Raw genomic sequence first — 26,651 nt, 5'->3', positions numbered from 1 at the left:
GTGTTGGAATCAGTAATTGTTGCAGTGTTTAGAATCTGGGCTATGAGTGTTAATAACCTGGATCCCTTTTCCATTCTTTTTTTTTTTCTTTTTCTTTTTTTTTTTTTTTTTTGTCGAGACAGGGTTTCTCTGTGTAGTTTTGTGCCTTTCCTAGAACTTGCTTTGGAGACCAGGCTGGCCTCGAACTCACAGAGATCCTCCTGCCTCTGCCTCCCAAGTGCTGGGATTAAAGGTGTGCTCCACCACTGCCTGGCCCTTTTCCATTCTTGTTTAGTTCTGGAGACTATTCCTGGATATCTGCCTGTGGGTTTCTGATTTTTCTCATTCTAAAGTGACGTATATGCAAATGGACTGCATCCTATTACAGTGTACCTGGATGAACAATGACTGAAATAAGATGACCATGCTGACCCACTGACCCTTGTCCACTAGGCTTTGCTTCAAACACCCCTCATTAGCATCCTGTCTTTCCTGGCCTTGGATTGTGATCTTTGGGTCCTCTGTGCTCATGTTACTGTCAATTTCTCCTACATCTACATACTTTTCAGAGCAGCACCCTAGAATTTATTGGATGGAATTGTGTCAGTAGTTTCCTCATTTTATCCTATCAGGAATGACTTAGTGATTCTGTTTGTTCATACACACTATTTTCTACCTCCATGTCATGCTTAAATCCTTCCTAGATCTTTTCTGGTTTGTTTGTTTGTTTTGTTTTTCGAGACAGGGTTTCTCTGTGTTGCTTTGGAGCCTGTCCTGGAACTCACTTGGTAGCCCAGGCTGGCCTCGAACTCACAGAGATCTGCCTGACTCTGCCTCCAGAGAGCTGGGATTAAAGTCGTGTGCTACCACCGCCAGGCCTTCCTAGATCTTTTAATGGTTTTCTATCTTATTAAAAATATTCTTTCCTCTTAAAATATATTGGAAGTACTTGAATAATCTGCACTCTGCAATTTATGTTTATTTTTATTCGTGAGATCACGTACTTCAAAATATACAAAATATACTCTTTTTGACCTTTTGGGACTGGTTTTATTAGGGCAAAATACACTCTTATGTTCAAGGTTTATGGTATGTCTAATGTCTTTTTCATTGCTTGGAAGGCGTTCTCACATTTCTTTCTCTGCAAACTTTTCATAAACTTTGAAAACTTAAGAATTAAATGATGTTGGAGTAGATGATAGTGGAAGATGTAGAAAAAGGAGTACCTATCACTAATTTATAATTCTAACACTAAGATGGAAATCTATTGCTATAGAAGCTTCCATACACACACACACACACACACACACACACACACACACACACACACACACAATCTATACATCTATCTATCTATCTATCTATCTACCTTTTGTTAAATACATATCAATCAAAAATTTACATGAAGTTATTCTACAGTATATCAACAATATTTCTACTAGACACCACAGGTAACAAAAAACCCAGTGCTAGGAATGAATTTTCTCTCTTGAAGTTATTGGCTAGTCAGTTCTCATAGATTCCCCCAACATATAGCCTATTGACATTGATCTTGGATACACTCCAGAACTTTATGATAAGACTCTATTGCAGAGACACCACATTCTTGAGTTACAGTACATGGAGAAATCAACTTGATACCCACCTGGAAGCCTCATCCTACTGTCTAGATTTTCCAGTTCTGGGAAGTACTAGGCACCGTACTGGAGGGGCAAAATAATTATTAACCTTGCTCAGGTTTTCATCTTTGGAGGTACAGTAACAACCAGTCTGGTAAAACATGCTCACTGGTGCAATAGTGTCATGAATGTTGTGGGATTAACCATCCATTTCATGATTTGATCTAAGGCCTGTATGAGTGGAAACCCATACCTGCTAGCACCATTACTGAGACGGAAAACCTGCGAGTAGACTACTCATAGTTCCCAGTGGAGAACCTCCTAATGTTATGCTGTGAAATAGGAGTAGAATTAAACTTATTATTATGTCCACAGGTCTTTCAACTCCATTCATAAAAATTTGTAAAGAAATAATAACAAAAAATTAGAAAATTAAAAGCAACAAAATTTGACTTTCTGGAAATTCCCCAAATTCCCCAGTGGATCTAGCATCTTGCTTTGTACCTCATTCACATTTTACATACTTCCTTGGTGGTCTTCAGAGATTGGAATGAGTCCAATATTCAATGTATGTCATCTCAGTTTGGGAATTATGCCTGTATGGACATCAGTTCATTTGGGTCCTAAAGATCTAGGGCTGTCAATTGCTTCTCTTTTTTGAGAAAACTTGAACATCATCCACACTCAAAGAAAACCAAGGGTGAACAGAATATTCACACAAGGACACATGACAGGGATGGTGAAGAATTTGAGAAAAAGACATACTCTGTAAACCATAAGACATTAAAAAAATAGATCATCTAGATATTCAAGAGGGAGATTAAAACTGATTCTCAACAGTAAAAGTCCCTTCTTCAGAGCAGCATTCTAATTTCTGTACAATACTGATTGATCTTCAGATCCCACAGAAAATTAAAACAGAAAGCTTTTATTTGAGTTGATACTTGTGAAAACGCAACTATTTAATATATAACCAGATATGTGATGACAGAGACTATGTGTAATTTGATGGGTTCCATTTATATGAGATCATTCATTTTGTTTTTGAAATGTTGCTTTTGAATGTGGACTAATCATCTCAACCTCAGTAGAATTTTGAGTATTATATAACATAGCATACATGCATCAATGCCATCTATGCCCACTAGATTCTGGATATCAATATGTGTTCATCCTCACTGCTGAAAAGCTAAACACTTTAAATTTTCAGTCTCTTTAAAACACCCAAAGACTTCCAAATTTCAAAGCCTCTCAAAAATTTCCAAAGCCTCTATATTTTAAAGTCTTTAAAAATTTAAAATATCAAAACAGTGAGCTCTTACAAAATAAAAAATGAGTTACCTACCTTGTTATCCCAAGAGGGGAAAACCTGGTCATAATTTTATTTAAAACAAAACAAAATAAAAATTAAAGAATGTACAAGATTCTCTGGTCTGCAAAGGGCCTTTGCATCTCCTTATCTCTTCCTCTCCCATCCAAGTACACATAGTGGTTCTCTTGTGCTTAAGCTACCTCCCTCCACACCTGCCGCTATTCTTGGTGTCATCCCATTGTACCCACATCTCAAAAATTCTGAGGTCCCAATTGACCTGGGTTGTGTCTTCATTAATAGCCTTTCATAGGCTTTCACAGTGACAAGCCTCAGCTATTCCTTATGAGCATCCCCCCCCACCATGCCTCCAAAACCAGTACCAACTGGGTGAGTATTTCACATTACAAAGTTTGGTTGTCAGCACAAGGGACAGCCTTTTCCCCCTCTGGATCATAACTTCCACTTCTGTGTACTGACAGTGAGAAGACACTTCCCAGATTATACCTCAATAATGCTGGTCTCTTCTTAATCTCAGCCAGTTTTTGAGTCCTTGCTAACCAGAATCAGAGATTTGTAATTCAAAAAATTGAGTGGCTTCAGTAGATTCTTTAAGTGACTCTCAATCTTTCTTCTGAAATTTCTAAGCCCGGCTTCAATAATCTGCACTGCCCTCTGCATTATATTATAAGTTCCCCAAATAGTTCATTTTTCTCTAAACACTCATTGGCCTTTATGTCCCAAAGCTACAAATTTCTTTCATAATCATTCCTAAAACACAGTCAGGTGTGTTACAATAATATCCCACAAACCCAGTACCAAATTCTATCTTAGTTACAGGTTCTATTGCTGAGATAAAACACCATGACCAAAGAAAACTTGGGAAGAAAGGATTCATATAATTTGCACTTCCATATCATAGTCCTTTATTGAAAAAAGTTAGAGTAGGAACTCAAGGCTGGAACTGTAGCAGAAGTCATGAGGAACACTGCTTTCTCACTTGATTCTCATGGTTTGTTCAGCAGTTAGGACCACCTGCACATGAGTGGCATTGCACTAATGAGATACACACTCACATCAATCATTAATCAAGAATATGCCCTACACACTTTCCTACAGGCAATTTGGAAGGATGCATTTTCTCAACTTGGGTATTTCAGCCCAGATAATTTTATCTTGTGTCAAGTTGAAAAACAACAACAACAACAACAACAGAATATTTCCTCATAAAGACATAATACTATAAATGTTGAATTTATATACAATAATAGTGTATGTTATTTCTTAGTATTTTATGTTTCTTGATAGAACCATAATAAATAGCAACATGGAACATATTTTGTTCCAAATTTGCAAATGCACACATATCTTCTTCATATGTAGTGAAAGAGCGTACTCATCTGTGAATCTCATAAAACCAACAATATTTCAACAGATACAGCAGTATATTTTTCAATTACTAAATTAATGGTATAAACATATGCAAAAAAATTAGAAAGTTTGAGAAATATAAATGATACACCAAGAGAGATATCCTTATATATGGACTTCTCTGAAATCAACTTCTGAAATACTCTGTTCAAGTACACATTAAGAACTCTAAAGGGTACATGGAAAGTCTTTAAAATATTCTAGAAGTAGGCAATAGATATATATTTCTAATTAACTCTCCCTCAGCACCCTACATTTTCCAGAGAAAATTAAAAAACAAGTCAAACAATCTAAAAAAGAAAACAATGTTCAAGGTGACAGAAACTAACTCACTGTGGGTGAGATGCTGCTGATGTAAAAATTAATGATACGTATGTGTGTGGATGATTAAAAATAGATGTACTTGAATAACTGTGAATCTGAAGAGCTTTGTACTATGCATGTCCATTGTTTCACATGCTGTACAATATCGGAATACTAGAGGAAATCTCCATGTCCTAATATATTTTCACCAAATACTAATCACAGTAATTGTTTGATGTCACTATCCAATTGTTTATCCAGTCATTCAACAAAGCCAACACGTTTCTTATTAGTCTCCAGCAAAGATAAATAAACCCTTCTCCTCATTTTCTATATACTCATATTTATATAGAAAGCTATTTTATTATCTGCTGTAATCAAAATGCACTTTGTTGACTCAGGCCCCAGTAAGGGTGGAATAAGGATGTCTGCCATCTCCCCTAGCAAAGCATCAGATCCTAGCTGCTCTGGGTTCACTGCCCTGAGAGCAACTGGCACCAGATATGCTCCCTCCACTCTTCTCTGAAGGAAGCAGCACTGATTTTTCCTGTGCTCTTGTGGATTCCACAGAGTTCTCAACTCTAGCAGGCATAGGACTTACCTTCTTGGAAATTTCTTCAGCAGTGTCCAGATCCTAGTTTGTCTGAAAGGATAGGAATAGGGCTAATTTCATTTAAGTAGAAGAAAAATCACTATGAGATTGGACAGGGGTGTTGCCATCTCTTAAATGCCAAGAACATGAAGTATTTTTAAAGATGGGAAGAATGACATTGGTCAGAGTCATTTCATTTCACTTCAAGTTGAGCAATCTTGGATGCCTTGCACTCTCCTATTCCTCTGAGAGGAGGGTTGCAAAAATGAGGTCTGCTCCCATTATTCTTAGCTTTCTATTTCCCCAATTTAGCAAGATTGGATTGTCTTCTAGTACTAAGTATGCTTTTAATCACTATGAAAAACAAAGGTCTGCTTTGGTCAATTTTTTTCTTCCATGTCTTCATGGGTGGATGTTCCAACCTTAACTCTTTATGTCCAACAGCTTTATCCATGAATCACTGAGAATCACATTTCTCTGAATAAAAGTAACATCTGTAAAGGCAAGTGTGAGCTGCCCAGACACTTCTCCCTCTTTTCTCCTCAGGGTGAAGGTGGAAAGAGGAAAATTCAGCAGGTGTCTATTGCCACCAAGAACTGAATATGTTTTCTGGGTAGAAGAAGGTATGTAGTGCAGTTAATCTTGGTTTAATAATTAATAAAGCCTGCATGTTTCATGATGTCATTGTTTTTCTCTGCTGAGTAGTACACTATTTTGTATATGTGTCACATTTTCTTAATCAGTTCTTCAGTTGAGGGGCATCTAGGTTGTTTCCAGTTTCTGGCTATTACGAATAATGCTGCTATGAACATAGTTGAGCATGTATCCCTGTGCTATGATTGAACATACCCAATTGAATATACCTTTGGTACATACCCAAGAGTGGTATAGCTGGGTCTTGAGAAAATTTGATTCCCAATTTTCTGAGAAGCTTCCACACTGATTTCCAAAGTGAATATACCAGTTTGCACTCCCACCAACAGTGGAGGAGTTTTCCCTTTGCTGTACATCCTCTCCAGCATAAGCTGTCAGCAGTGCTTTCGATCTTAACCATTCTGACTGGTGTAAGATGGTATCTCAGAGTTGTTTTTATTTACATCTTCTTGATGTCTAAGGATACTGATCAAATTCTTAAATGTCTTTTAGCCATTTGAGATTCTTCAGAGGAATTCTAGAGCAAGTAAAACAAGATCATGATGGGGAAACCCGCAGAGAGAAACAAACCAAACTAATAGGAACTCATGAAAGTTAGATCAATGGCTGTGGAGTTTGGATGGGACTGAGTGAGGCCCTCTGCATTGCAAGACAATTGTGTAGCCTGATCTGCTTGGGAGGGCCCCTGGCTGTAGGATCAGAATCCATCCCTGGTGCATGAGTGGGCTTTTTGGAGCCCACTGCCTATGAGGGGACACCTCTTGCAGCCTTGAGGCAGAAGGAAGGGATTGGACTTGTCTCTACTGGATGTGCCTCCCCATGGGAGCCCTTGCCTTCTTGTGGGAGGGAGTGGGAGGTGGGTTGGGAGGGGAGGCTGGGTGGGAGCAGGAGCAGTGAGGAAGCGGGTCTTTGATTGGTGTATAAAAATGAATTACAATTTTTTTCTTAATAAAAAATAAAGAAAATTAAAAAGAATTTACTAAAGAATTCTCTCAATCAATAATAGTTAAAATAGCTCTCCCAGCCACCACCCCCAAAAAAAAAATCTGAGAAGAATTGAATTACACACTTGAAATCTAATGAATGATTAATGGAAATCGGCTGCCCTCTAGACAAAGGCTAAGCAGCTTTCCTTTAGTGACTAAGTTAATGATTTCTTAGTATTTCTGCACCATGTATGGTATTTATGCATAAACCCAGCAGGTATAGTGGGCCTATGCAATAACAACATGGAAGCCTTGACAACTGTAGCAAAGCTCTTAGTGTTGGTAACATCAGGGACCTGAAGTATCCATCATCCTGGTGTTTTTCTATCAAGGAGAGTGAGGGAATCTCTGATTTCTAATGTAATTTGAGACACAGAACAAATGCTGCCAGACAGTGGATTGTGGTGAGTTTACCCCAGCTGATCTCCAAACAGGATCATGTTTCTGCAGTGTTTTCATCCAGTGTGTTAGGGTCACATGCTTCACATGGATGGGCATAGAGGCACAAGAGAAGGTTTTCAAAAGCTGATCTTTGTTAGCTCTTGTGCCCTCAGATTTGACATAGAAAATGTAGCAGGCTACTAATCATGCTCTCTTATACTGCCATTTTCTTTCCAGTCTTGAGCATCCGGGCTCTATAGCCCATGTGTAGAAAGATCTGTGCCATTCATACCCTTTGCCTTCATACTCTTACAACTCTTGAAGGCTTAGGAACTCAGCATCACTTGGCCTGGAATTGTAGCTTCATGGAGAGATTAGATTTAGGGAGTTTTCAGTCTTTGATAGCAGCCAGTGTTAACAATTTTAGGTTTAGGATAACTGAGAATCTTGCCTCCAAAAGCTCACCAGCCCTCAGGAAGTCTTCCTATGCACAGAACCTGCAGTTTCTCTCCTCTAGCTCTCTATGCCTTTGATACTTCATCATCTTCTCCACTTCTGCCATCCTGCTGTTTCCAGTTGAGACCGTTGTCCTTATACTGTTCAGCTGCCCCTCAGGAAGCCTGCAACCTGGCCAGGTTCATCTTGCCCTCTGCTGTCTACATGTCACTGCTGCTCTGCTGCATGCGCCTTTGCTGTCATGATGCCACTTCCCTGATTCCTTTTTTAATTTTTTGTTACATATTGGCTCTAAAAATAATATTTCACACAGTAAATCTTTTTCATAGTCTTTCCCCAACCCAACTCCTCCCAGATCCACCCCATCTACCTACCTGCTCAACATCATCAAAATGCTCTTTCTCTGTCTCTTTGTCTGTCTTTCTCTGTCTGTCTGTCTGTCTGTCTGTCTGTCTGTCTGTCTGTCTGTCTCTCTCTCTCTCTCTCTCTCTCTCTCTCTCTCTGTGTGTGGTGTGTGTGTGTGTGTGTGTGTGTGTGTGTGTGTGTGTGTGTGTTATAGAAACACATGCGGGAAAATGTGTGTGTTACAGAAAAACACACTGATAAAAAGATTTAAATATTTGGTGTTTGTTGAACTGTCTGCATGGAGAAGAATGCAAGTAGATCTATACTTATCACCCTGCCCAAAATTCAACCCCAAATGGAACAAAGACCTCAGCATAAATCCAAATTTCTTTTTCAGACTGATTATCATTTGAAGGTTCCTGGGTTTTGTGTGTTTACTTTGTAAAGTGCTACTTTGATGAGTATATTTCTGTAGTAAGGGCACTTTTACTTCTTTTTCTATTTGTTTCTTCTTTATTTCCTTCTGTTTTCATATTGCTCTAGCTAAGACTTGCTGTACTATATTGACTAGGTATGGAGAGTAGACATCCTTGTCTGTTCTTAAAAAGTGGGAATGCTTTGAGCTTCTGTCCTTTTAGTTGGATGCTGTAAATTGTCCTATTATTCTGCCCTAGTCTTTCCAGGCCTTCTATCATGAAGGGATGTTGGATTTTGTCCAAGGTCTTTTCTGAATATAATGAGATGATCATGTGATTTTTATCGTTTAGTCTGTTCATATGGTGGATCACGTTTTTTGATTTACATATGTTGAACCATTCATTCATCTCTGGGTTGAAGCCAACTTAACCTTGGTCAATAATCTTTTTTATGTGTTTTTGGAGAGTGTTTCCAAGTATTATATGGATAATTTTTTATACTGTGTTCATAAAAGTTTTTGGTCAATAGATTTCCTTTCCCATTGACTTTTTTTTTTTTTTTTTTGGTCTTGATATTTACTTAACAGATTCATAAAAAGGATTAAAGATGTTCTTTGATTTTCTACTTTGCAGAATTATTTGAGGAGTATTAATGGTAGCTCTTCTTTGGAGATCTGGTAATATTCTGTACTGATATGACCCTGGGATTATCTGTGGGTTGGGAGCTTTTAAATTACTGTGTCTATTTTACCAGGGGTTATTGATCTATTTATATTGTTTTTTAAATCTTGATTTAAAATTAGAAGTTCATATATATCAAATAATTCATCCATTTCTTTAGATTTCCCAGTTGGGTAGAATACAGAATTTTAAAGTACATTCTTGTGATTCTTTGAATTTCATCAGTATCTGTTGTAATTCTTCCCTTCACAGCTCTAATTTAATTAATTTCTATCCACTAGAAACTAGAGAGTTTTCTTGGGTTAATTTGTCTAAAGGTTTGTCAGTCTCTTAGATTTTTCTCAAAGAACTAACTCTTGTTTTAATGATGTTCATACATACATACATATATATATCTTCTATTTCATAGAGTTCAGAGTTTCATTATTTCATTCTGTCTACCAACTTTGAGTATTTATTCTTGATTGTTTTTCTGGAGCTTTGAAATATATCATTAAATTATTAATATGATACCTTTCCAGTTTTTTAAATAGATACTTAGTGCTACGTCTTAGAATTGCATTCATTGTTTCTTATAGATTTTGTTAAGTTGTATATTTATTTTAATTCTATTCTAAAAAGTGTTTAATTTCCTTCTTGATTTCTGTTTTGTTCAGTTTTCTTACAGTTGATAGTTGTTTAGCTTCTATTAGTTTGTGTTCTTCCTATTGTTTTTATTATTGATATCCAGATTTAATCAATGGTGGTCAGAATAGATACTGGGTGTTCCTTCGATTTTCCTATGTCTGATAAGACTTGCTTTGTATCCAATATGTGGTAAATTGTGGAGAAAGTTCCATGGACTTCTGAGGAAAAAGTATTTGGTTGTGGTTGAAATGTTCTTTACTTATATGTTATGTACATTTGATTTAGAAGTTTACTTTTCTCCACAGGTTATCTGTTATTTTCTTATCTGGATGACCTATTTTTTGATTAGAGTGGTATATTGAAGTCACCCACTATCACAGTGCTAAGCTGAATATATGATACTTTAGCTGAAGAAGTATTTCTTTTATGAAATTGAATGCTTGGTGCATAAATGTAAAGACCTCTAATTTTTGTTGTTGTTTTGTTTTCCTTTAAAGATTATGTAGTGCCCTTTCCTTTTACTTCTGATTAGTTTTGGCTTGAAGTCTATTTGAATCAAATATTAAAATAGTTACCATATTCTGCTTGCTACTTGGTTCCATTTACTTAGAATACTTTTTTCCATTTTCTACCCTAAATTGATGTCTGTCTTTGGCGGTGGAGTATGGTTTTTGAATGCCGCAGAAAGATAAATCCTGATTTCTAATCTAATCTGTTAGTCTGTGTCTTTTTATTGGAGGAATAGAGGCCATTAATATTGAAATCATTGTTGAAAAGTATTTATTAATTCTGTTATTTTGATAGAGTGGATTTGATTTTCCCAATTTTGAGGAACTGTTCTAGGATTGTTTATTCCTTGTGTCCTCTTTGGTGTATTGACCCTTCATATGGAAGTTTTTCTTGTAGTGTTCTCTATGAAGTTGGATTAGTATAGAGAAATTGTTAAAATGAGTTTTTAATCATGAAATGTTTTCTTTCTCTGTAGATGGTGATTGATATTTTTGCTGGGTATAGTAGTCTAGGATGACATCTGTGGTCTTTCAGTTTTAAGACATTTGCCCAGACCTTTTTTTGTTTGTTCAGAGTTTCCTTTGGAAAGTCAAGTGTTATTCTAATAGGTCTGCCTTTATAAGTGGTCTTTTTACCTTGTAGCTTTTAATAGCCTTTCTGTCTTCGGTAAATTTAATGTTTGAATTATTATATCTCAGACAGAGTTTCTTTTTCTTCCTGTTTACTTCATGTTCTGCATGCCTATGCACCCTGATAAGCATCTCTCTCCTTACAGCAGCAATTTAGCTATGCCTTTGTTATAATTTTTCCTATGACTTTGACCTGGTTTTTTCCTTCTTCCTCTATATCTATTATTCATATGAATTTTCTGTGCCATAGTATCCCAGATTTCCTAGCTGTTTTGTGTCTGCATTCCTTCAGATTTAATATTTTCCTTGGCAGAGATATCCATTGCTTCTACCTTATCTTCAAGACCCAAAATTTCCTCTCTATTTCTTTTAATCTGTTGGTGAGGCTTTTTCTTTGAATTTGACTTCCCAAATTTTTCATTTTGAGTTTTGCTTTGGATTAGTTTTTTCTTAGTGATTCTATTTCTTTGTTAACTTCATCTTTCATGTCTTGAATTGTCTTCCTTATTTAATCCAATTTGTAGTTGATTGTGTTAGCCCTAGTAGCACCATACTGGAACTAATTTTGAGCTTCTATAAGGATGTTGAGAGGACAGCTTCTCCCAGCCCACACTGTGATGATAAGCTGCTTGCTGATAATAGCTGGAGAGGATTTCTGTAGATGACACAGTGTACATCACATACAAGTGAAATTCCTAATTGCACCAATCATAGGAGTCTTCTTGTTAGGTGTTGAGGAAGCTCTGGTCGAGCTAGATGGAAATGATTCGCAGTTCATGTACATTCCTCAAGCTTTATGACAGAAAGAAAAGTCTGACAGAAAGTATTTGAAAAATAACACTGTAATTGCATCTTTGAAAGCTGAAGCCCTTGAGCTAAAATTGCAGTTTATTCATGATATCTGTACAGTGTTCTAAGCAGTCAGAGTTGATATGAGGGTCATTGGCTGGCTGTGTGACTGGTGTCTTTTTGCTCAAGGAAGTTCCAGTTAAAAAGGAGAGCCCATCAGTGCACTTGGTCCAGACAGAGCTGAGCAGGTGGAGGAGCTCCAGGAGTCCAATTGTAGAGAAAGGGGAGGGACTGTAAGAGTGTGAATTGTTGAGACCAAGATTGGAAAAGCACAGGGACAAATAGCCAAACTAATGGAAACAGATGAATTATGAACCAAAAGCTGTGGAGCCCCCAACTGGATCAGGCCCTCTGGATAAGTGAGACAATTGAATAGCTTGAACTCTTTGGGAGGCACCCAGGCAGTGGGACCCGGACCTGTCCTTAGTGCATGAGCTGGCTGTTTGGAACCTTGGGCTTACACAGGGACACTTTGCTCAGCCTGGAAGGAGGGGACTGGACCTGCCTGTACAGAATCCACCAGGTTGAATTGAATCCCCAGGGGAGTCTTGGCCCTGGAAGATAGGAATGGGGGGGAGGGGCTGGGAGGAAGGTGGGGGCGGGGGCAGGAAAGGGGAGGACAGGGGAACCCATGGCTGATGTGTAAAATTGAAACACAAATATAATAAATAAAAAAGGAGAAAAAAATTAAAATAAGAAAAAGGAGAGCCCAATACCCACTAATTAAGGAACCAAAGATCAGAGTCACCAAGCATGATCCCAGTTCTTACTTTCTGGAACTGACAGCAACAGCAGTACTTGGAGTTTTCCTGCCCCAGCTGCTGCTCTGAAACAACCACTCAGAGACTTAATATTAATTATAAATGCTCATCAGATAGGTCTGGCTTATTACTAATTCACTCTTACAACTGAAATGAACCTATTTTTATTAATCTATGTGCTGCCCCAAAGCCCTTTTACCTCATTTATGAACCTCCCATATTGCTTCTTCTGCATCTGGCACCTGACTTAACTTCGCCTTTCTCTTCCCAGTGTCCTTAGTTTGGTTCCCCTGCCCAACCTTGTATTGTCCGGCTACTGGCCAGTCACTTTCTGTATTAAACCACTCACAGTGACATATATTCACAAAGTGTAAAGGGATATTTAAAAAAAAAAACTCCCTGCAAAAAGGAAGTTCTCTGACCAAGGCTGTGAGTAGCACTAATCCATGGATATACACTTGAATATTTTAAAGAAAAACTGACAATAAGTTGTGAGGTTTGTAGTAAGTCTTTCTCTGTCCTTCCAGCCAGCTCTTTATCACGACAAGGAGAAATATTATTAATTATGATAGCTTAGGCTTGTTTTCAGCTAGTTCTTATAATTTAAATTAAGCTACGTCTATTAATTACTTGCTCATGGCTCTTACCTCATCTCCTACATGTCATTCTTTTTCTGTGTCTCCATGGGAGTCTGTCCTTCTTCCCAGCATCCTCTGTGCCGTAAAAGTTCTGAGCAGACATCTCACCCTGTTCTACCATTAAACTGTGAGCAAAAATAAACCCATTCTACCTTCAGTCGCTTAGGTCAGGTATTTTTTCCCAGAAGTGAGAGGAGTGAACAATACTCCAGCAAGGCCCCTCTGGGCACCCTGGCTAATTTCTTATTACCTTTATCATAGGGCTTCCTCATTTTCCTCTCTAGGTTTTCAGTGACATTTCATTTTAGAATTGGAGCTGAGATTCCTTACTGTTACAGATAGTATTCCTCACTCTAAAACCCCACATTTGAGGATTCTTTGTCAAATAATGAAACTCTACAATAAAGTCACATATACTCAGTTAAAAGGGTCTTAAGACTTGTCCTGTCTTCAGCACATAGTTTTGGTAACTGCATTCAAGGTTGAATTCAACATTCACCTGTGTATTAATAATGCCTTGGTTTTTCTGGGCAAGACACTTCCTGTTTGTTCTTGAACATGATTTGTCCTTCAACAATACACTTGAAGCCTGTATTCCACAGTTTTATGTGCAGGCCACTAAATTTTTATTTTATAGCAACTCTCAAATGTTTGAAACATGTTTCTGAGTAATCACTGCTTTACAGAAAATGACTTTTTAAAAACTTTTACATATAAAAGATTTAGATTAACAATTAGCAAAGTTATAGATATAAAACATGGACTTTAGATAATACAAAAATATATAAAGAATATAGGAAACCACCATTTCCTAGAATTAAGAGCTTGCTTTCATAGGTATGGTATTTCCACAGGTCATAGATACATTTATTTTCTGGACTTGGGTCTTCTTTCTGTAAACAGTATCATTGGCATCCACATTGTCGAAAGAGGGTTTCATAACTCAATCAGGGTTGAATGACTTTCCTTCTGGCATTGATGACCTTAAGGAAGAAAATTATGAGGTCAGATCTGTTGTAACACAGATGGTTCCACACTTCTGTCTACATTCCCACTGACTAGTCAGCATGAGTCACATCCCTTTTTCCACTCTGTCCTATCTCTTAAATGCCTCTCTGTCCTTGGAGTCATCTTTGTTCTCTTGCTGGGGACTATAGAATTAACTGGTCACCCCTACAGGCTTGAGTATAGGTGGAGGGTAGGGAGTGTCACAGAGCTACAGTGGAGAGGAAAGAGCTGCAGTCCCTGAGGGAAAGACTGAGGTGCAGGGTCTCACACAGCAGGGAGGTTGGGAGGAGGAAGACAAGGCTTTGCTGGTACAGCTGCCATGGAGGCAGGTTTGGACATTTGGCTGAGAGTCTGAGAATGATGGTACTGTAAGAGCTTTTCTGTGTGAATGAACAAGTGGTCCCTTGTATTTTTTCTGTTTATGTTATAATAGTAACTGTGTAAAAAAACACCTGGAAAATGAATCCCACATGTGTATAAGTATGACTAAGATTGTGGATTTTAGCACATTGTGGTCTGATTTGCCCACAACATCCTTGGGAACTTACTGTTTCTGTTCATCCCCCTCTGCAACAGAAAGTATTTGAATGTTATAGGGGAAGACCCCAAGGTTCTGTAAGTTTTAGTCTCTGGTCCAGTACAAGAATCAGTATTGTGTGATATTTTGTTTGTGTTCTGACAAATAAAGCTTTTGTGGAGATCAGAGAGTGGAGCTTGCCAGTAGTTAAATGTAGAGGCCAGGCAGTGGTGGCACATATCTTTAATCTTAGCACTTGGGTGGAGGAAGCAGGAAGATCAGGAGTTCAAGGCTAATTTAGGCTACAGGAGGTCAAACAAGTCTGAAAAAGAAACAAAGCCCGGTGTTGGTGGTGTATGCTTGTAGTTACAGCACTAGGGAGGTGGAGACAGGAATGTAAGGCTATAAGGACAGAATCTCAGCCCCCTTTACTCTGAGGATTCATAGAGACAGGATCTCCCCATTCCCTCAGTGATTTCCTAGATGTAAGAAGTTTCAGGTGACTGGTTACTCTTCTTCTCTGACCTTTCAACTTTTACCCTTGAAATGTGACTCCAGGATTTTATTGTTAAGACTAAATAGATTCACTCTACAAATCAGGGAATCATAATTTGAAAAAAACACCCTAATTAACCCAAAACTTGCCAAATTATCTCTCAGCTTTGAGAAATGAGATAGTTTTTATCATTTAGCTAAACATATAACAGCTTTTGAATCTTTCTGAATTTATTTTCATTATACGATTTAAAAACTTACTTAAAAAATAAGGAAAGGAAGTCAACTTATTAAATGGGTAAAGCTTAATTTTCCTCCACTTGTTAGTGTAAGGATTCTGTCCTTCATTACATCACAAGCCTGTGATGGCATCCCAGCCTAAAAAAGCGGGTGTGCCCTCTGTGTGTTCTCTCTTTCTGCTCTATCTCCTTCCATCTGTTCTCCCCTCTCCACGTGGTCTCTCCCTCTCTTCTCTTCTCTTCTCTTCTCTTCTCTTCTCTTCTCTTCTCTTCTCTTCTCTTCTCTTCTCTTCTCTTCTCCTCTCTTCTCTCTCTCTCTCTCAATAGAGCTCTAGAAAGGAAACCGTAACTCGTGAGACTACTCCAGCACTCTCCCTGTCAGCATGGCCCTTGCAGGCGGCGGCCAGCCACAAGCGACGCCATTTAACCAACTGTTAGATTTTCTTTGTAATGCCAACAATCAAGTTTTATTAGAGTAATAAAATAACACATGATTCTTAGGAAGAATGGAATTTCCCAGAGCACACACCTGCATGTAGCTGTGCCTTACAGACTTCAGCTGCCAAGTATCTTCATTTGAGGTCAATTGAAAGCAGATGAGTTGAACTTTATTGCCTGGCTCACACTTGATACTGGTCAGTGGTCCAGAGACCACCACTTCCATTTTCCCGGTATCATCTTCAGTCCCATAGTAAATGAAGTCATTTCTCTCATTTTTCTGAGAAACAAGTTAACATTCATCTTTTAGGAAATATGTGAAAGCTTGTCACATCTATGAGAAATAGTGTTAGCATAAACCTGTCCCTGATGAGGCAAGTATGGCTCTGAGGTTTAGAATCTTAGGTACAAGGGTCAGTGAGATGTCACTGTGGTAAGGGTGCTTGTTGGCAAGCCTGATTGCCTAGGCTCAGTTTCCAGGATTCATGGTAGAAGGAGAGAACTCATTCACAGAGTGCCTTTTGATTTCCACACTACTTTCATGGCTTTGTGTTTCTCTCAGCTCTCCCAGACAAAATAAAGAAATAACTGAAAAAATCGTGTCACAGGAACAGAAGAGGTGAAGATGTTCTGGTGAACTAATCTTTTCTTGCAAACTACTCTGGAGGTTCTGTGTGCCTAGCCCTTAATAACTGAGCCATCACTGCATCCCTTGGCAACCACTCTTAAGTTTTACCTACTTGAGTCTTCATCTGCTGATGTCTTTAGAACAAATGAGTGTCTTCCTAAGTACTAGTGGGAACATGTCAGAATAGCTGAGGTTTCTTCAGGTTCCAAAGTAAGGGATCAAAAATGAAATAAATACACAGCAAACCCCATTTAGTTACCATTTCAGGTTTCTTAGTTACATCCAGGAGGCCAGAGAAGAAGAGGCTACTTTTGGCTCACTGTGAGTCTGAGAAAGACTATTATAAGTCCCTTTTCATTTAATTTATTCTATTTTTTTATTGGAAATAAAGTTATTTTCTGTTCTTTTTTTTTTTTTTTTTTAACTTAGGATCAAACCCAGGGCCTGCACTTGCTAGGCGAGTGCTCTACCACTGAGCTAAATCCCCAACCCCAAAAGCTATTTTCATTTAACATTTTGGTTCATATACCCTCTCCCCTACTTCCTCCTAGATAATCCTCACCTCCCTACCCTCCACACCTTCTTTGTATCTCTTTTAAGAAAACAGTCAAATAAAGAAGACAAACCAATAAAAATAAAACAAATGAACAAGCTAACAGAAATAAAAAAGAAACAGCATGAGAAACAAATAGACAGACATACAGACCGACAGGCACAGGGGCGCGCACACACACACACACACACACACACACACACACACACACACACATCCCTCCTGTTTAAATGGATCACATTTGCTCAATGTGCATATTGATTCATTCTGTTCTTCTCTAATCTCTCAAAAGTTAAATCTATAGCATTCAGTTCTGGTGTTTTAGTTTGAGTCCCACTTAGTTTACTTATTAATTGTGTAACCAAATGTAGCAGCACAGTCAAAAACAGCATAGATAAAAGGAAAAAGCCATGCCTGATTCATACACAATGAATTATGGAATCACACATTAAACAAGCAATCTAATGAATTGATGCATCAGCAGTTAAAGGTATTCTAGAAAGTGATAGAATTTCTTAAATTTCCTCACTTTCATCATGCCTAGTTACAAATTGTGAAGCTATTAAACTCCTCTCTTTCACTATTTAAAACATTAGTCTCTCTATCAAAAGATCTTGATAAAAAGTAAAGAACGAGATAATGAGATCACATTAGATAAATAATCCTGGCTTGTTGGACATGGCTTCATTCATGGGCAGAATAATCCCTTTGCTTTTTTATTCTTATCATCTCAAACTGTATGCAGGCTATGAGTTTGCCTCTTCATTCACTACTGATTGGGCAAGGAAGCTATAAAAGAAATAGAATCTAAAAGGAATGTGTGACAATAACTGAATAATGTCTGGGACTAGGATGGCTATAGATGGATTGTCACAGCCAGGGAAATATCAAAGGCTATCGATGGAATCTTTCTAAAGAATTTTCCTGTGGTACCTTGAGGGGAAGAATGATAAGAGAGCATCCCAATCTGCAAAGTGAGGAAACCCTACTCATCTCTTGCTGACATGAAAGGCAATTACTTCCTGTGTTAAGTAAGTTGAACAAATTCCAGTCCAAGTTAAACCTAAAAATCTCAGAATGCAAAGGCATTCTACAAATAATGTAGTGGCCTACCTTAGTTACCACAAACACTCCATTCACATATGTCTCTTTTGTTTGAGAGAAAAGATCCTTAATTTTAGGAGTTCCATTGGCTCTTTTCCTCACTGTATTTGAGATAATCATCGTTTGGTTAACATTGACATCAGACACACAAGAGGCTCCATATATCTCCAGAAACCCATTGGCGCCAAAATAATCTGATATGGCGACGATCTTTTGTGGGATGAACTTGTTCTTTAGGGCTGTGTCAAAAACCTTCACTCTGAAGAATTCAGTCTCAGTAGCCACTGTGGCATGGAACATCCTTTTGTCATCAGTCAAATCATAAGTAAATGGTTCTGTTACTTTTCAACACCACCACTTCTTTGGGAACTCGATGGTGACCTTCCACCTTAGAAGGCTCCTTTGGTACATTTCCACACCTTGGTGTCTACATAAAACACACACAGGATAAACATGCATAGTTCAGTCAGATCATGAGGCACGATTCCAGAGAGTTTAGAGGAGAACATCTAGACAAAGATTGCCATACTATACCCTTAAAAAAGTAAGAAATGGATATGTATCTAAATCACTTCCTAGTGATCCCAGTTAATACTAAGCATACCTACCTGGTAGATAAAGCGATCATACTTGTAGTTCTGGGGAATGAACTCAAAGCCTTCAATGCTCTCGTCAAGTCCTCTATTTAAGACTATTTTTAAGATTTCAGTTACAAAACCTTGTCAAAAATGTCAGAGGTTTGTGGTAAAAGGGTTAGGTAGGCAGCCCCAGGAAGATGCCCTCAAAGATTGTTAATCAGAAAGGATTCAGGCTAAAAGTCGGTCTTTTGCATAATAGCAGGCATGGAGGAGAATGCTGGGACCAGAAAAAGTTGCTGAAGTCGTTTTACTTTGATCACCTGCCTCCTCAGCATACCACTCCTTTCAGAGCATCAGGAAAGCACTGTGACTGTAGAGCTGAAAGAGGAAGCATGCTGGAAGTCATGGCCAACCTGGGTACCAGCACAGGGAGGCAGCTAGCAGAACTCTTTGAAATCTGATTTGGAAACATACAGACTTCACCCTATGGGTGGTTAGGTTTAACTGATTTCTGATGGGTGTGTTGTAACATCAGGAAGTACATTTCCCTTATAACTGGAGCAGCAGATTAAATGATGGCATTAATTAGGAAATGAGAAAAAGTACATGATTAGGAGATTAGATGAGAACTTCTTTCCAGGTTGTGATCCTTGTAATTATATTAAGAAAGCATCAAAATGGGAATAGGAAGCCATTCCCTTTGATGAGGAATGGCTGGGAAAGTTTAATGTATGCCTGGGAGGGTCTGAAGCTGACTCTCAGCAAAAGTGACCATTATAGATAGACAGTATTTGGTTAGTGAATGGACAAAGATAAAGACTTCCAAGCAGGGAAACAGAATGTATCAGAACACCTGGTGAGAAGAGCATAGAATGATGAAAGTAACCTTTTGTTGGTCACCAGCAAAGGGAAAAGGGCTTAGAAGAAACTAGGCAATGGGGATTGAGACTATCCTGTGTTTATCCCTGTTTGTCTCCCCTATACTTTCTTTCTGAACACTAAGTAGACAGTTGGTTGGCATTATTAGAAATCATTTCATAAATACTTACCACTTAAATACCATGGAGGCTCTGATACATGATTAGATAACTTAATGAACTATTTAATAATATGAGGAAAATCTTTGTAGTATTGGACCAGGGAGAAGTTTGTCTAAGGTTGTGGTTTGCCCAGAGATATGTTTAGGAAAGGGGCAAGCATTAGGAATTGGAAAGTGGTACCTTGCTTGAGGAACTGCTGGATAGTGCTGGTGGAGGCTTCTGAGGAGTCTGAAGACAACATTCATCTCTTTGTGTTTTGCTTCCTGAAGGTTCTGGAAGCGGAGTCTGCTTGCTTTTCTTGCCACCTTCAGTTTTCATGGTTTGTTTTCTCTTTTTCTGAAAGGACAATGTTTGTCTCTCCTTACTGATTTTCCCATGTGTTGTAAATTGAACCCCAGGCTTTGTAGATGCTAAGATGTGTTTTTCTGTACAGTTTAATCCTCAGTTCTTAGTGATGTCTTTAGTATTAAATAAATCATAATTCAAGACCATAAGAAATTTTCTTTAATTACTGGATTCTAATTATATTTGTTTAATTATGCACGTCCCATTCTTAGCAGATGTATTGTACAATGGGGTGTTTGAATGAGAATGGTCCCCATAGACTCCTACATTTGAATGCTTGGTCTCCAGGGTGTGGCCGTGTTAGGAGGTATGTTCTTGTTGGAGTAGGTCTGGTTTGTTGGAGGAAGTGTGTCACTGAGGGGTTGGCCTTGAGTTTTTGGATGCTGAAGACAGGCCCACTGTCACTCTCCTTTACAACTGCCTGTGGAGATATAGAATTCTCTACTACCTCTCCAGGACAATGTCTGCCTGAATGCTGCCATGCTTCCCACCATGACAATAATGGACTAACCCTCTGAATGTAAGCAAATCCCAATAATGTGTTTTCAAATAAGAGTTACTGTAGTCATGACATCTCTTTAAAACAATAAAAACACAACTAAGACATATAGAACTGTCTCATAGAGAAGTAGAAAAATTACATTTATCTCACCCTATCCGGGTGGTGGCTGAAGAGTATTAGGTTTAGAATTACAAAGTCCATATTTAGGTTTAGTCTTTATAAAAGCCATATCCCAAAGCAACTGCTATTTCAGAAAATGGTCTTTAAAAAGCCATGTGGTAATTTTTTGTTTCCATCCTTTGAGTTATACTGCTCAAGTTAGAGACATTGTTGTATATCTGACACTGAAGGAGTGACAGCTCCCTATGAATTTGTTGACTTAAAACCTGTTCTCACTAGAGCCTTGGACTAGATAGAGTACTGAATCTTCCTAAAAAACTAAGAAGTGGAAGAACCTGGGGAGAAACTTTTTGGTGGGAGACTAGCCACCTTACCTGTGCAGAGGGCTTACTCATGTCTGATTCATTATGGTGGAAAGAGATCGGGAACTACTGGGTTCTTCCTGCTTTCTTTTTTTCACTGCAGTTTCGTTTTTTCCTTTCTTTTGCTTTTTAACTGTTGGGATAACGAAAACAATAAATCCAGGGAAGTGGTTAAGATGGCTGAAGTTCATTCAGAATTATTTATTTTCTGTTTTTAAAATGAAATTGATAATTTATTCCATTTTCATTAATAGTTTTACAGAAAGACAACAATTTCATGTTGTTTTTAACAAAACTTAAATCATTCAAGTTTACCAATAAAGACTCAGGAGCCAGATGTCAAGGCAACAACCTGCTAGCTCACAGAGGCAGAGAAAGCACCCAGCTGATCTTCTTTTCTGTTGGTGTCCCATAAACTCCATTTCTTATACCATCTCAAACCAAACCCTATCAAACTCAAAGTCCCTCACTTCTACTTCCTGTGCTTCTCTCTGACTGGTTATTCTCTATGTTGTTTTCTCAATAACCCAATGCTCAGTTCTAAACAGCTGGTTGCTCACTCTACCTCTTGACCTATGGTTGCCTTTGTTTAATCCAGTTTACAATTTTCAAACAGAATGCTCTTGGAATAAATGGGTGTGCAGAGCTGAGCTCAAACCTGGAAACAGTTTTTTTTCCCCAGCAAAAAATGCAATCTCGGGGTGCACAGTGTGATCAAATATCCTCCAACAATTTCAAGAACTGTTGTGTCTCTACTTGTGTCTGTGAGTTTGCTGTGGTCTGCTGCAAAGGCTCTATGTGGCTAGAAGGCCACCAGTGGAACCAAGTCACATACAGACATTGTATTTTAACTTCTATATTGGTGTTATATATTTATATGGAACTCATGGTATTCTTAATCTACAGGTCTCCTTTTCTGGGCCTTCTTATGCTAAATTCACATGTCATAGTTGTATACCAGGATGTCCAATATTGTTTAAACCCGCAGACTATAAAAAGAAACTTCACATTTCTAAAATGAGGCCTCCTACATTTTTTACCAGAAAAGATATTGATGAATGGATGATTGTTACTTAGTATTAAATTTACTCTTTTTAAATGCTTTAAATGATTTTTTCCATCTTTATTTTATTATTTTCTAGTTTTTCTATAATATTTGGATGTTCTAACCTATCTCAAAACCGCTTTTTATTTTATTTACTTCCAATGCAAAAAATGTATAGCCTGAAATATATCAAGTTTCTTTGTAAGAAATGGTTCTTGAAATCATCAACTTGTTGACATCTGAAATGCTTCAACCCCCATAGTTTCTAAAGCACATACTGGGAAAGGGACATATCAGCTCTGATCTCTGCCAGAAAGTTTGGGGAGATTGGAAAAGGGATGAATGTCCAGGGTGCTCCCATGTTACCTTTGGCTTGCTCTGTTCTAAGCCTTTCAGCAAGGTCTTCAAGTTCTTCAATGCTTTCACACACATTTATCAACAGGTCCAGTCCAGTATCTTTTGGAAATGTGTCCTCCATCAGGTCAGCTATCTGAATTTTGTCATAATCATTCTGCATCTTTTTTGTTAGATTTAGTTTTTTTCTTAGTAAGGACTTGATTCTCCTAAACTGGTAGTCGTCCACAGCCACATCCTCTAATCCTTGTTGAAGAACAATTATCTTGTATTCACTCATTAGCTCTCAAATTATGGACGATCCTAAAATATGAAAATGGGTGTAGGATTACAAACATATACAGACAATTGCAAAACAAGGCTATTCCTGTGTGAGTCAATGACCCTAATTGATAATAATTATAATTGCATGTAAGAGAAAAGCAGAGTTAAATACACGCTGTGCCATTGTGCAGATGAGATGTAGAACTTCTGTACTAATAAACAAGCCTAGGATATTCTTCCCCATAAGGTATCTTAGGTGACTTAGACTATGGCAGTTGTGGTTGAAGAAAAGTTTTGGAATCAGTAATTGTTGCAGTGTTTAGAGTCAGGGCTATGAGTGTTAATATCCTGGATCCTTTTTCCATTCTTATTTGGTTCTGGAGACTGTCCCTGGATATCTGCCTGTGGTTTTCTGATTTTTCCCATTCTAAAGTGACCTATACGCAAATGGACTGCATCCTATTACTGTGTACCTAGATACAATGACTGAAGTAAGATGACCAAGCTGAGCCACTGACCATTGTCCACTAGGCTTTGCCTCAAACACCCTTCATTAGCATCCTGTCTCTCCCAGGCTTGGATTGTGGTCTACAAACAAGTCATGTAAAAATATTCTCCAGATCTTTTAATAGTGTCCTAACCTATTAAAAATATTCCTTTGTCATAAAATATATTGAACATCCTTCAGTAAACTCCACCCTGCCATTTATATTTGTTTTTATTCCTGAGATCATATGCTTCAAAATATACAAAATATACTCCTAAAATAAAGGTTTATAGTATGTCTAATTTCTTTTTCATTGTTTGGCAAGCCATTCTCACATTTATTTGTGTGTCTATTTTTCATAAACTTGAAAACCTCAGAGTTAAAAGGTGTGTGTGATGGGAGGGAAGGAGAGTGGAAGAAATAGAGAGAGGAGTAACTAACAGTAATTATATTTCTAAAACAAATGTGAAAACCTATTGCTGTAGAAACTGACTAAAATGTCATCAAACTTCTATATATCATCAAACTTCTTTCTTTCTTGCTATCTAAAAACTATCTTTCTATCTATCTCATTTATCTATCTATATCTATCTTTCATCTATCAATCTAACTATCTTTCTAGAATTTACACATTACTCTATAATGCAGCAGGAATGTTGCTACTAGACACCACAGGTTAACAAAAATCTCAGTGGTAGGAATGAATTTGCTCTCTTGAAGTTATTGGCCAGTCAGTTCTCGTAGACCCCCAACATATAGACTGTTGACAATGCTCTTGGGTATACTCCAGTACTTTATGGTAAGACTCAATTGCAGAAGACAACAGATTCTTGAGTCACAGAACATGGAAAAATCAAGTTGATACTCACCTTGAAGCCTTATTACTACAGTCTAGATTTTCCAATTCTGGAAGATACTATGGAAAATACTGGAGGAGCAAAATAAAAATTAACATTACTCAGTTGCGGATCCTTGCAGGAACAGTAACAAACAGTCTGGCAAAATAATCATTGGCCAACAGTGGCATGAATGTTGTGGAATTAATCATCCATTTTGTGATTTGATCTAAGGGCTGTATGAGTGGAAACCCATACCTGGCACCATTCTGAGACTGAAAACCTGTGACTAGACTACTCATAGTCTCTAGTTGAGACTTTACACTGCTAAATAGGAACAGAATTAAACTTATTATTAAGCCAATGGGTCTTTCAATTCTCATCAGAGACATTTGTAAGGAATAAATAACAAAAATTAGAAAATAAGAAGCAAGAAAAAATTGGCTTTCTGGATATTCCCCAATGGAAAGAGTGTTCTGTGCTGTGGGATGTTCTGTATATCAAATGTGTTGATCTGATTGGTTAAAATAAATAAAGTGCTGATTGGCCAGTAGGCAGGAAGTATAGGGTAGGCGGTGCAAGGAGGAGGAGAATTCTGGAAAGTAGAGGCTGGGGCAGGGAGATACTGCCAGCTGCTGCCATGACAAGAAAGAGATAAGGTACTGGTAAGCCACAAGCCATGTGGCAAAGTATAGATTAATAGAAATGGGCTAAATATAAGAGTAAGAGCTAGACAATGGTAGGCCTGAGCTAATGGCCAAGCAGTTTAAATAATATAAATATCTGTGTGTTTATTTTACAAGTGGGTTGTTGGACTAACAGGGCTTGGTGGCACCTGGAGAGAAGCTCTCCAACTACAGTTCTGCTCTGTAGCTTATTCACCTTTTATAGACTTCTGTGATGATCTTCAGAAAATGGAATAAGTTCAATATTCTAATTCACTTCATGGTATTTTAGTTTGGGAATCATGCCTCTAAGAACCTCAGTTTAATTGGATATTAAGTTTCTAGGGTTTTTAATTTATTCCCATTTTTTTAATGAAAAAAAAAATGAGTATCCTCCATGCTCAAAGAAATCCAAGGATGAATAGTATATCCACACAAGGTACATGACAGGAAAGATGAAGAGTATTAAGAAAATGACATACTATTTAAGCTATAAGACATTAAAAAAGACAATAAAAAATTCAAGAAGGAGAGTAAAGCTGATTCTCAACAATGAAACTCCTTTCTTCAGAGCAGCATTCCAGTTTTCATACAATACTGATCTCCAGATCCCAGGGAAAATTCAAATAGAAAGCTTTTATTTGAGTTGATACTTGTGAAAACACAAATATTTCAAATACAACCAGATATGTGATGACAAAGACAATGTGTAATTTTTATGGGTTCTATTTTTTTGAGAACACACGTTTTGTTTTTGAAGTGTTACTGCTTTTGAATTTGGACTAATTATCCCAACCTCAGTAAAATTTCCAGTTTACACAACATAGTACATATGCATCAGTGCCTATCTATGCCCACTAGATTTTGCATATCAATATGTGTTCATCCTCACTGCTACAAAGCTAAACACTTTCAATGTTCAGTCTCTTTAAAATACCTAAAGTCTCTTCCAAACTTCAAAGCCTCTCTATAACATCCCAAGTCTCTCTAAAATTCCAAAGTGTTTAAAAATTTAAAGTGTCTCAACTGTGAGCTCCTATAAATAAATGTTACCTACTTCATTATTCCAAGAGGGGAAAACCAGGTTATAAGTACATTCAAATCAAAGCAAAATCAAATTCTACAGTGTAAAAGGATTCTCTGGTCTCCAAAGGGCCTTGGCAGCTCCATTTCTCTTGCTCTTCCGTCCAAGCACACACAGTAGTTCCCTGTGCTTAGGCTACCTCCTGCCATACCTGCTGCTATCTTTGGTGTCATCCCGTGGCACTGACATCTCAAGAATGCTAGGGTCCCTATGCATCTGGTTAGTATCTTCACCAATACTTTTTCATCGCCTTTCACAGTGACAAGCCTCAGCTATTCCCTATGATCCATTCATACCTCCAAAACCAGTACCACCTGAGCGAGTCTTTCACATTACAAAGTTTGGATGTCAGCACAAAGGACAGCCTTGTCCCCCTCTGGACGACAACTTCAAATTCTGTTTACTGACTGACAGTGAGAAGACACTTCCAAGATTATACTTCAATAATACTGGTTTCTTCTTATTCATGGCCAATTCTTCAGTCCCAGTTGACCAGAATCACAAATTTGTAATTCAAAATATTGAGTGGTCTCAGTAGATTCTTTAGGAGACTCTCTACCTTCCTTGTTAAATTTCCAAGCAAGGTCTCCATCATCCGCACTGCCTTCTGGATTATCTAGTAGTTCTCAAAATAGTTCATTAAACTCTAAACATCCATTGTAACTTTTATGTCTCAAAGTTACAAAGTTCTTTCATAATCCTTCCTAAAACACAGGTGTGTCACAAAAACATCCAACAAACCAAGTACCCATTTCTTTCTTAGTTACAGGTTATATTGCTGGGATAAAACACCATGACTAAAACCAACTTGGGAAGAAAGG

General features: G+C 37.8%; 1 protein-coding gene across 1 annotated transcript in view; it reads right to left on the bottom strand.

The window, feature by feature from the left end:
• The window catches only part of LOC118593285 (pyrin and HIN domain-containing protein 1-like), a 33,784-nt gene extending 11,010 nt beyond the window's left edge, over positions 1–22,774 (bottom strand). The window contains 7 exon segments of the mRNA XM_036202654.1: positions 15,955–16,143; positions 18,158–18,493; positions 18,495–18,575; positions 19,947–20,102; positions 21,108–21,151; positions 21,154–21,228; positions 22,507–22,774. Coding sequence (XP_036058547.1) covers positions 15,955–16,143; positions 18,158–18,493; positions 18,495–18,575; positions 19,947–20,102; positions 21,108–21,151; positions 21,154–21,228; positions 22,507–22,774 — 1,149 coding nt within the window.
• Positions 22,775–26,651: the final 3,877 nt, after the last annotated feature.

Source organism: Onychomys torridus, chromosome 11 (genome assembly GCF_903995425.1).
Source record: "Onychomys torridus chromosome 11, mOncTor1.1, whole genome shotgun sequence".
Classification (NCBI taxonomy): domain Eukaryota; kingdom Metazoa; phylum Chordata; class Mammalia; order Rodentia; family Cricetidae; genus Onychomys; species Onychomys torridus.
This window is presented reverse-complemented; position numbering and strand designations above follow the sequence as displayed.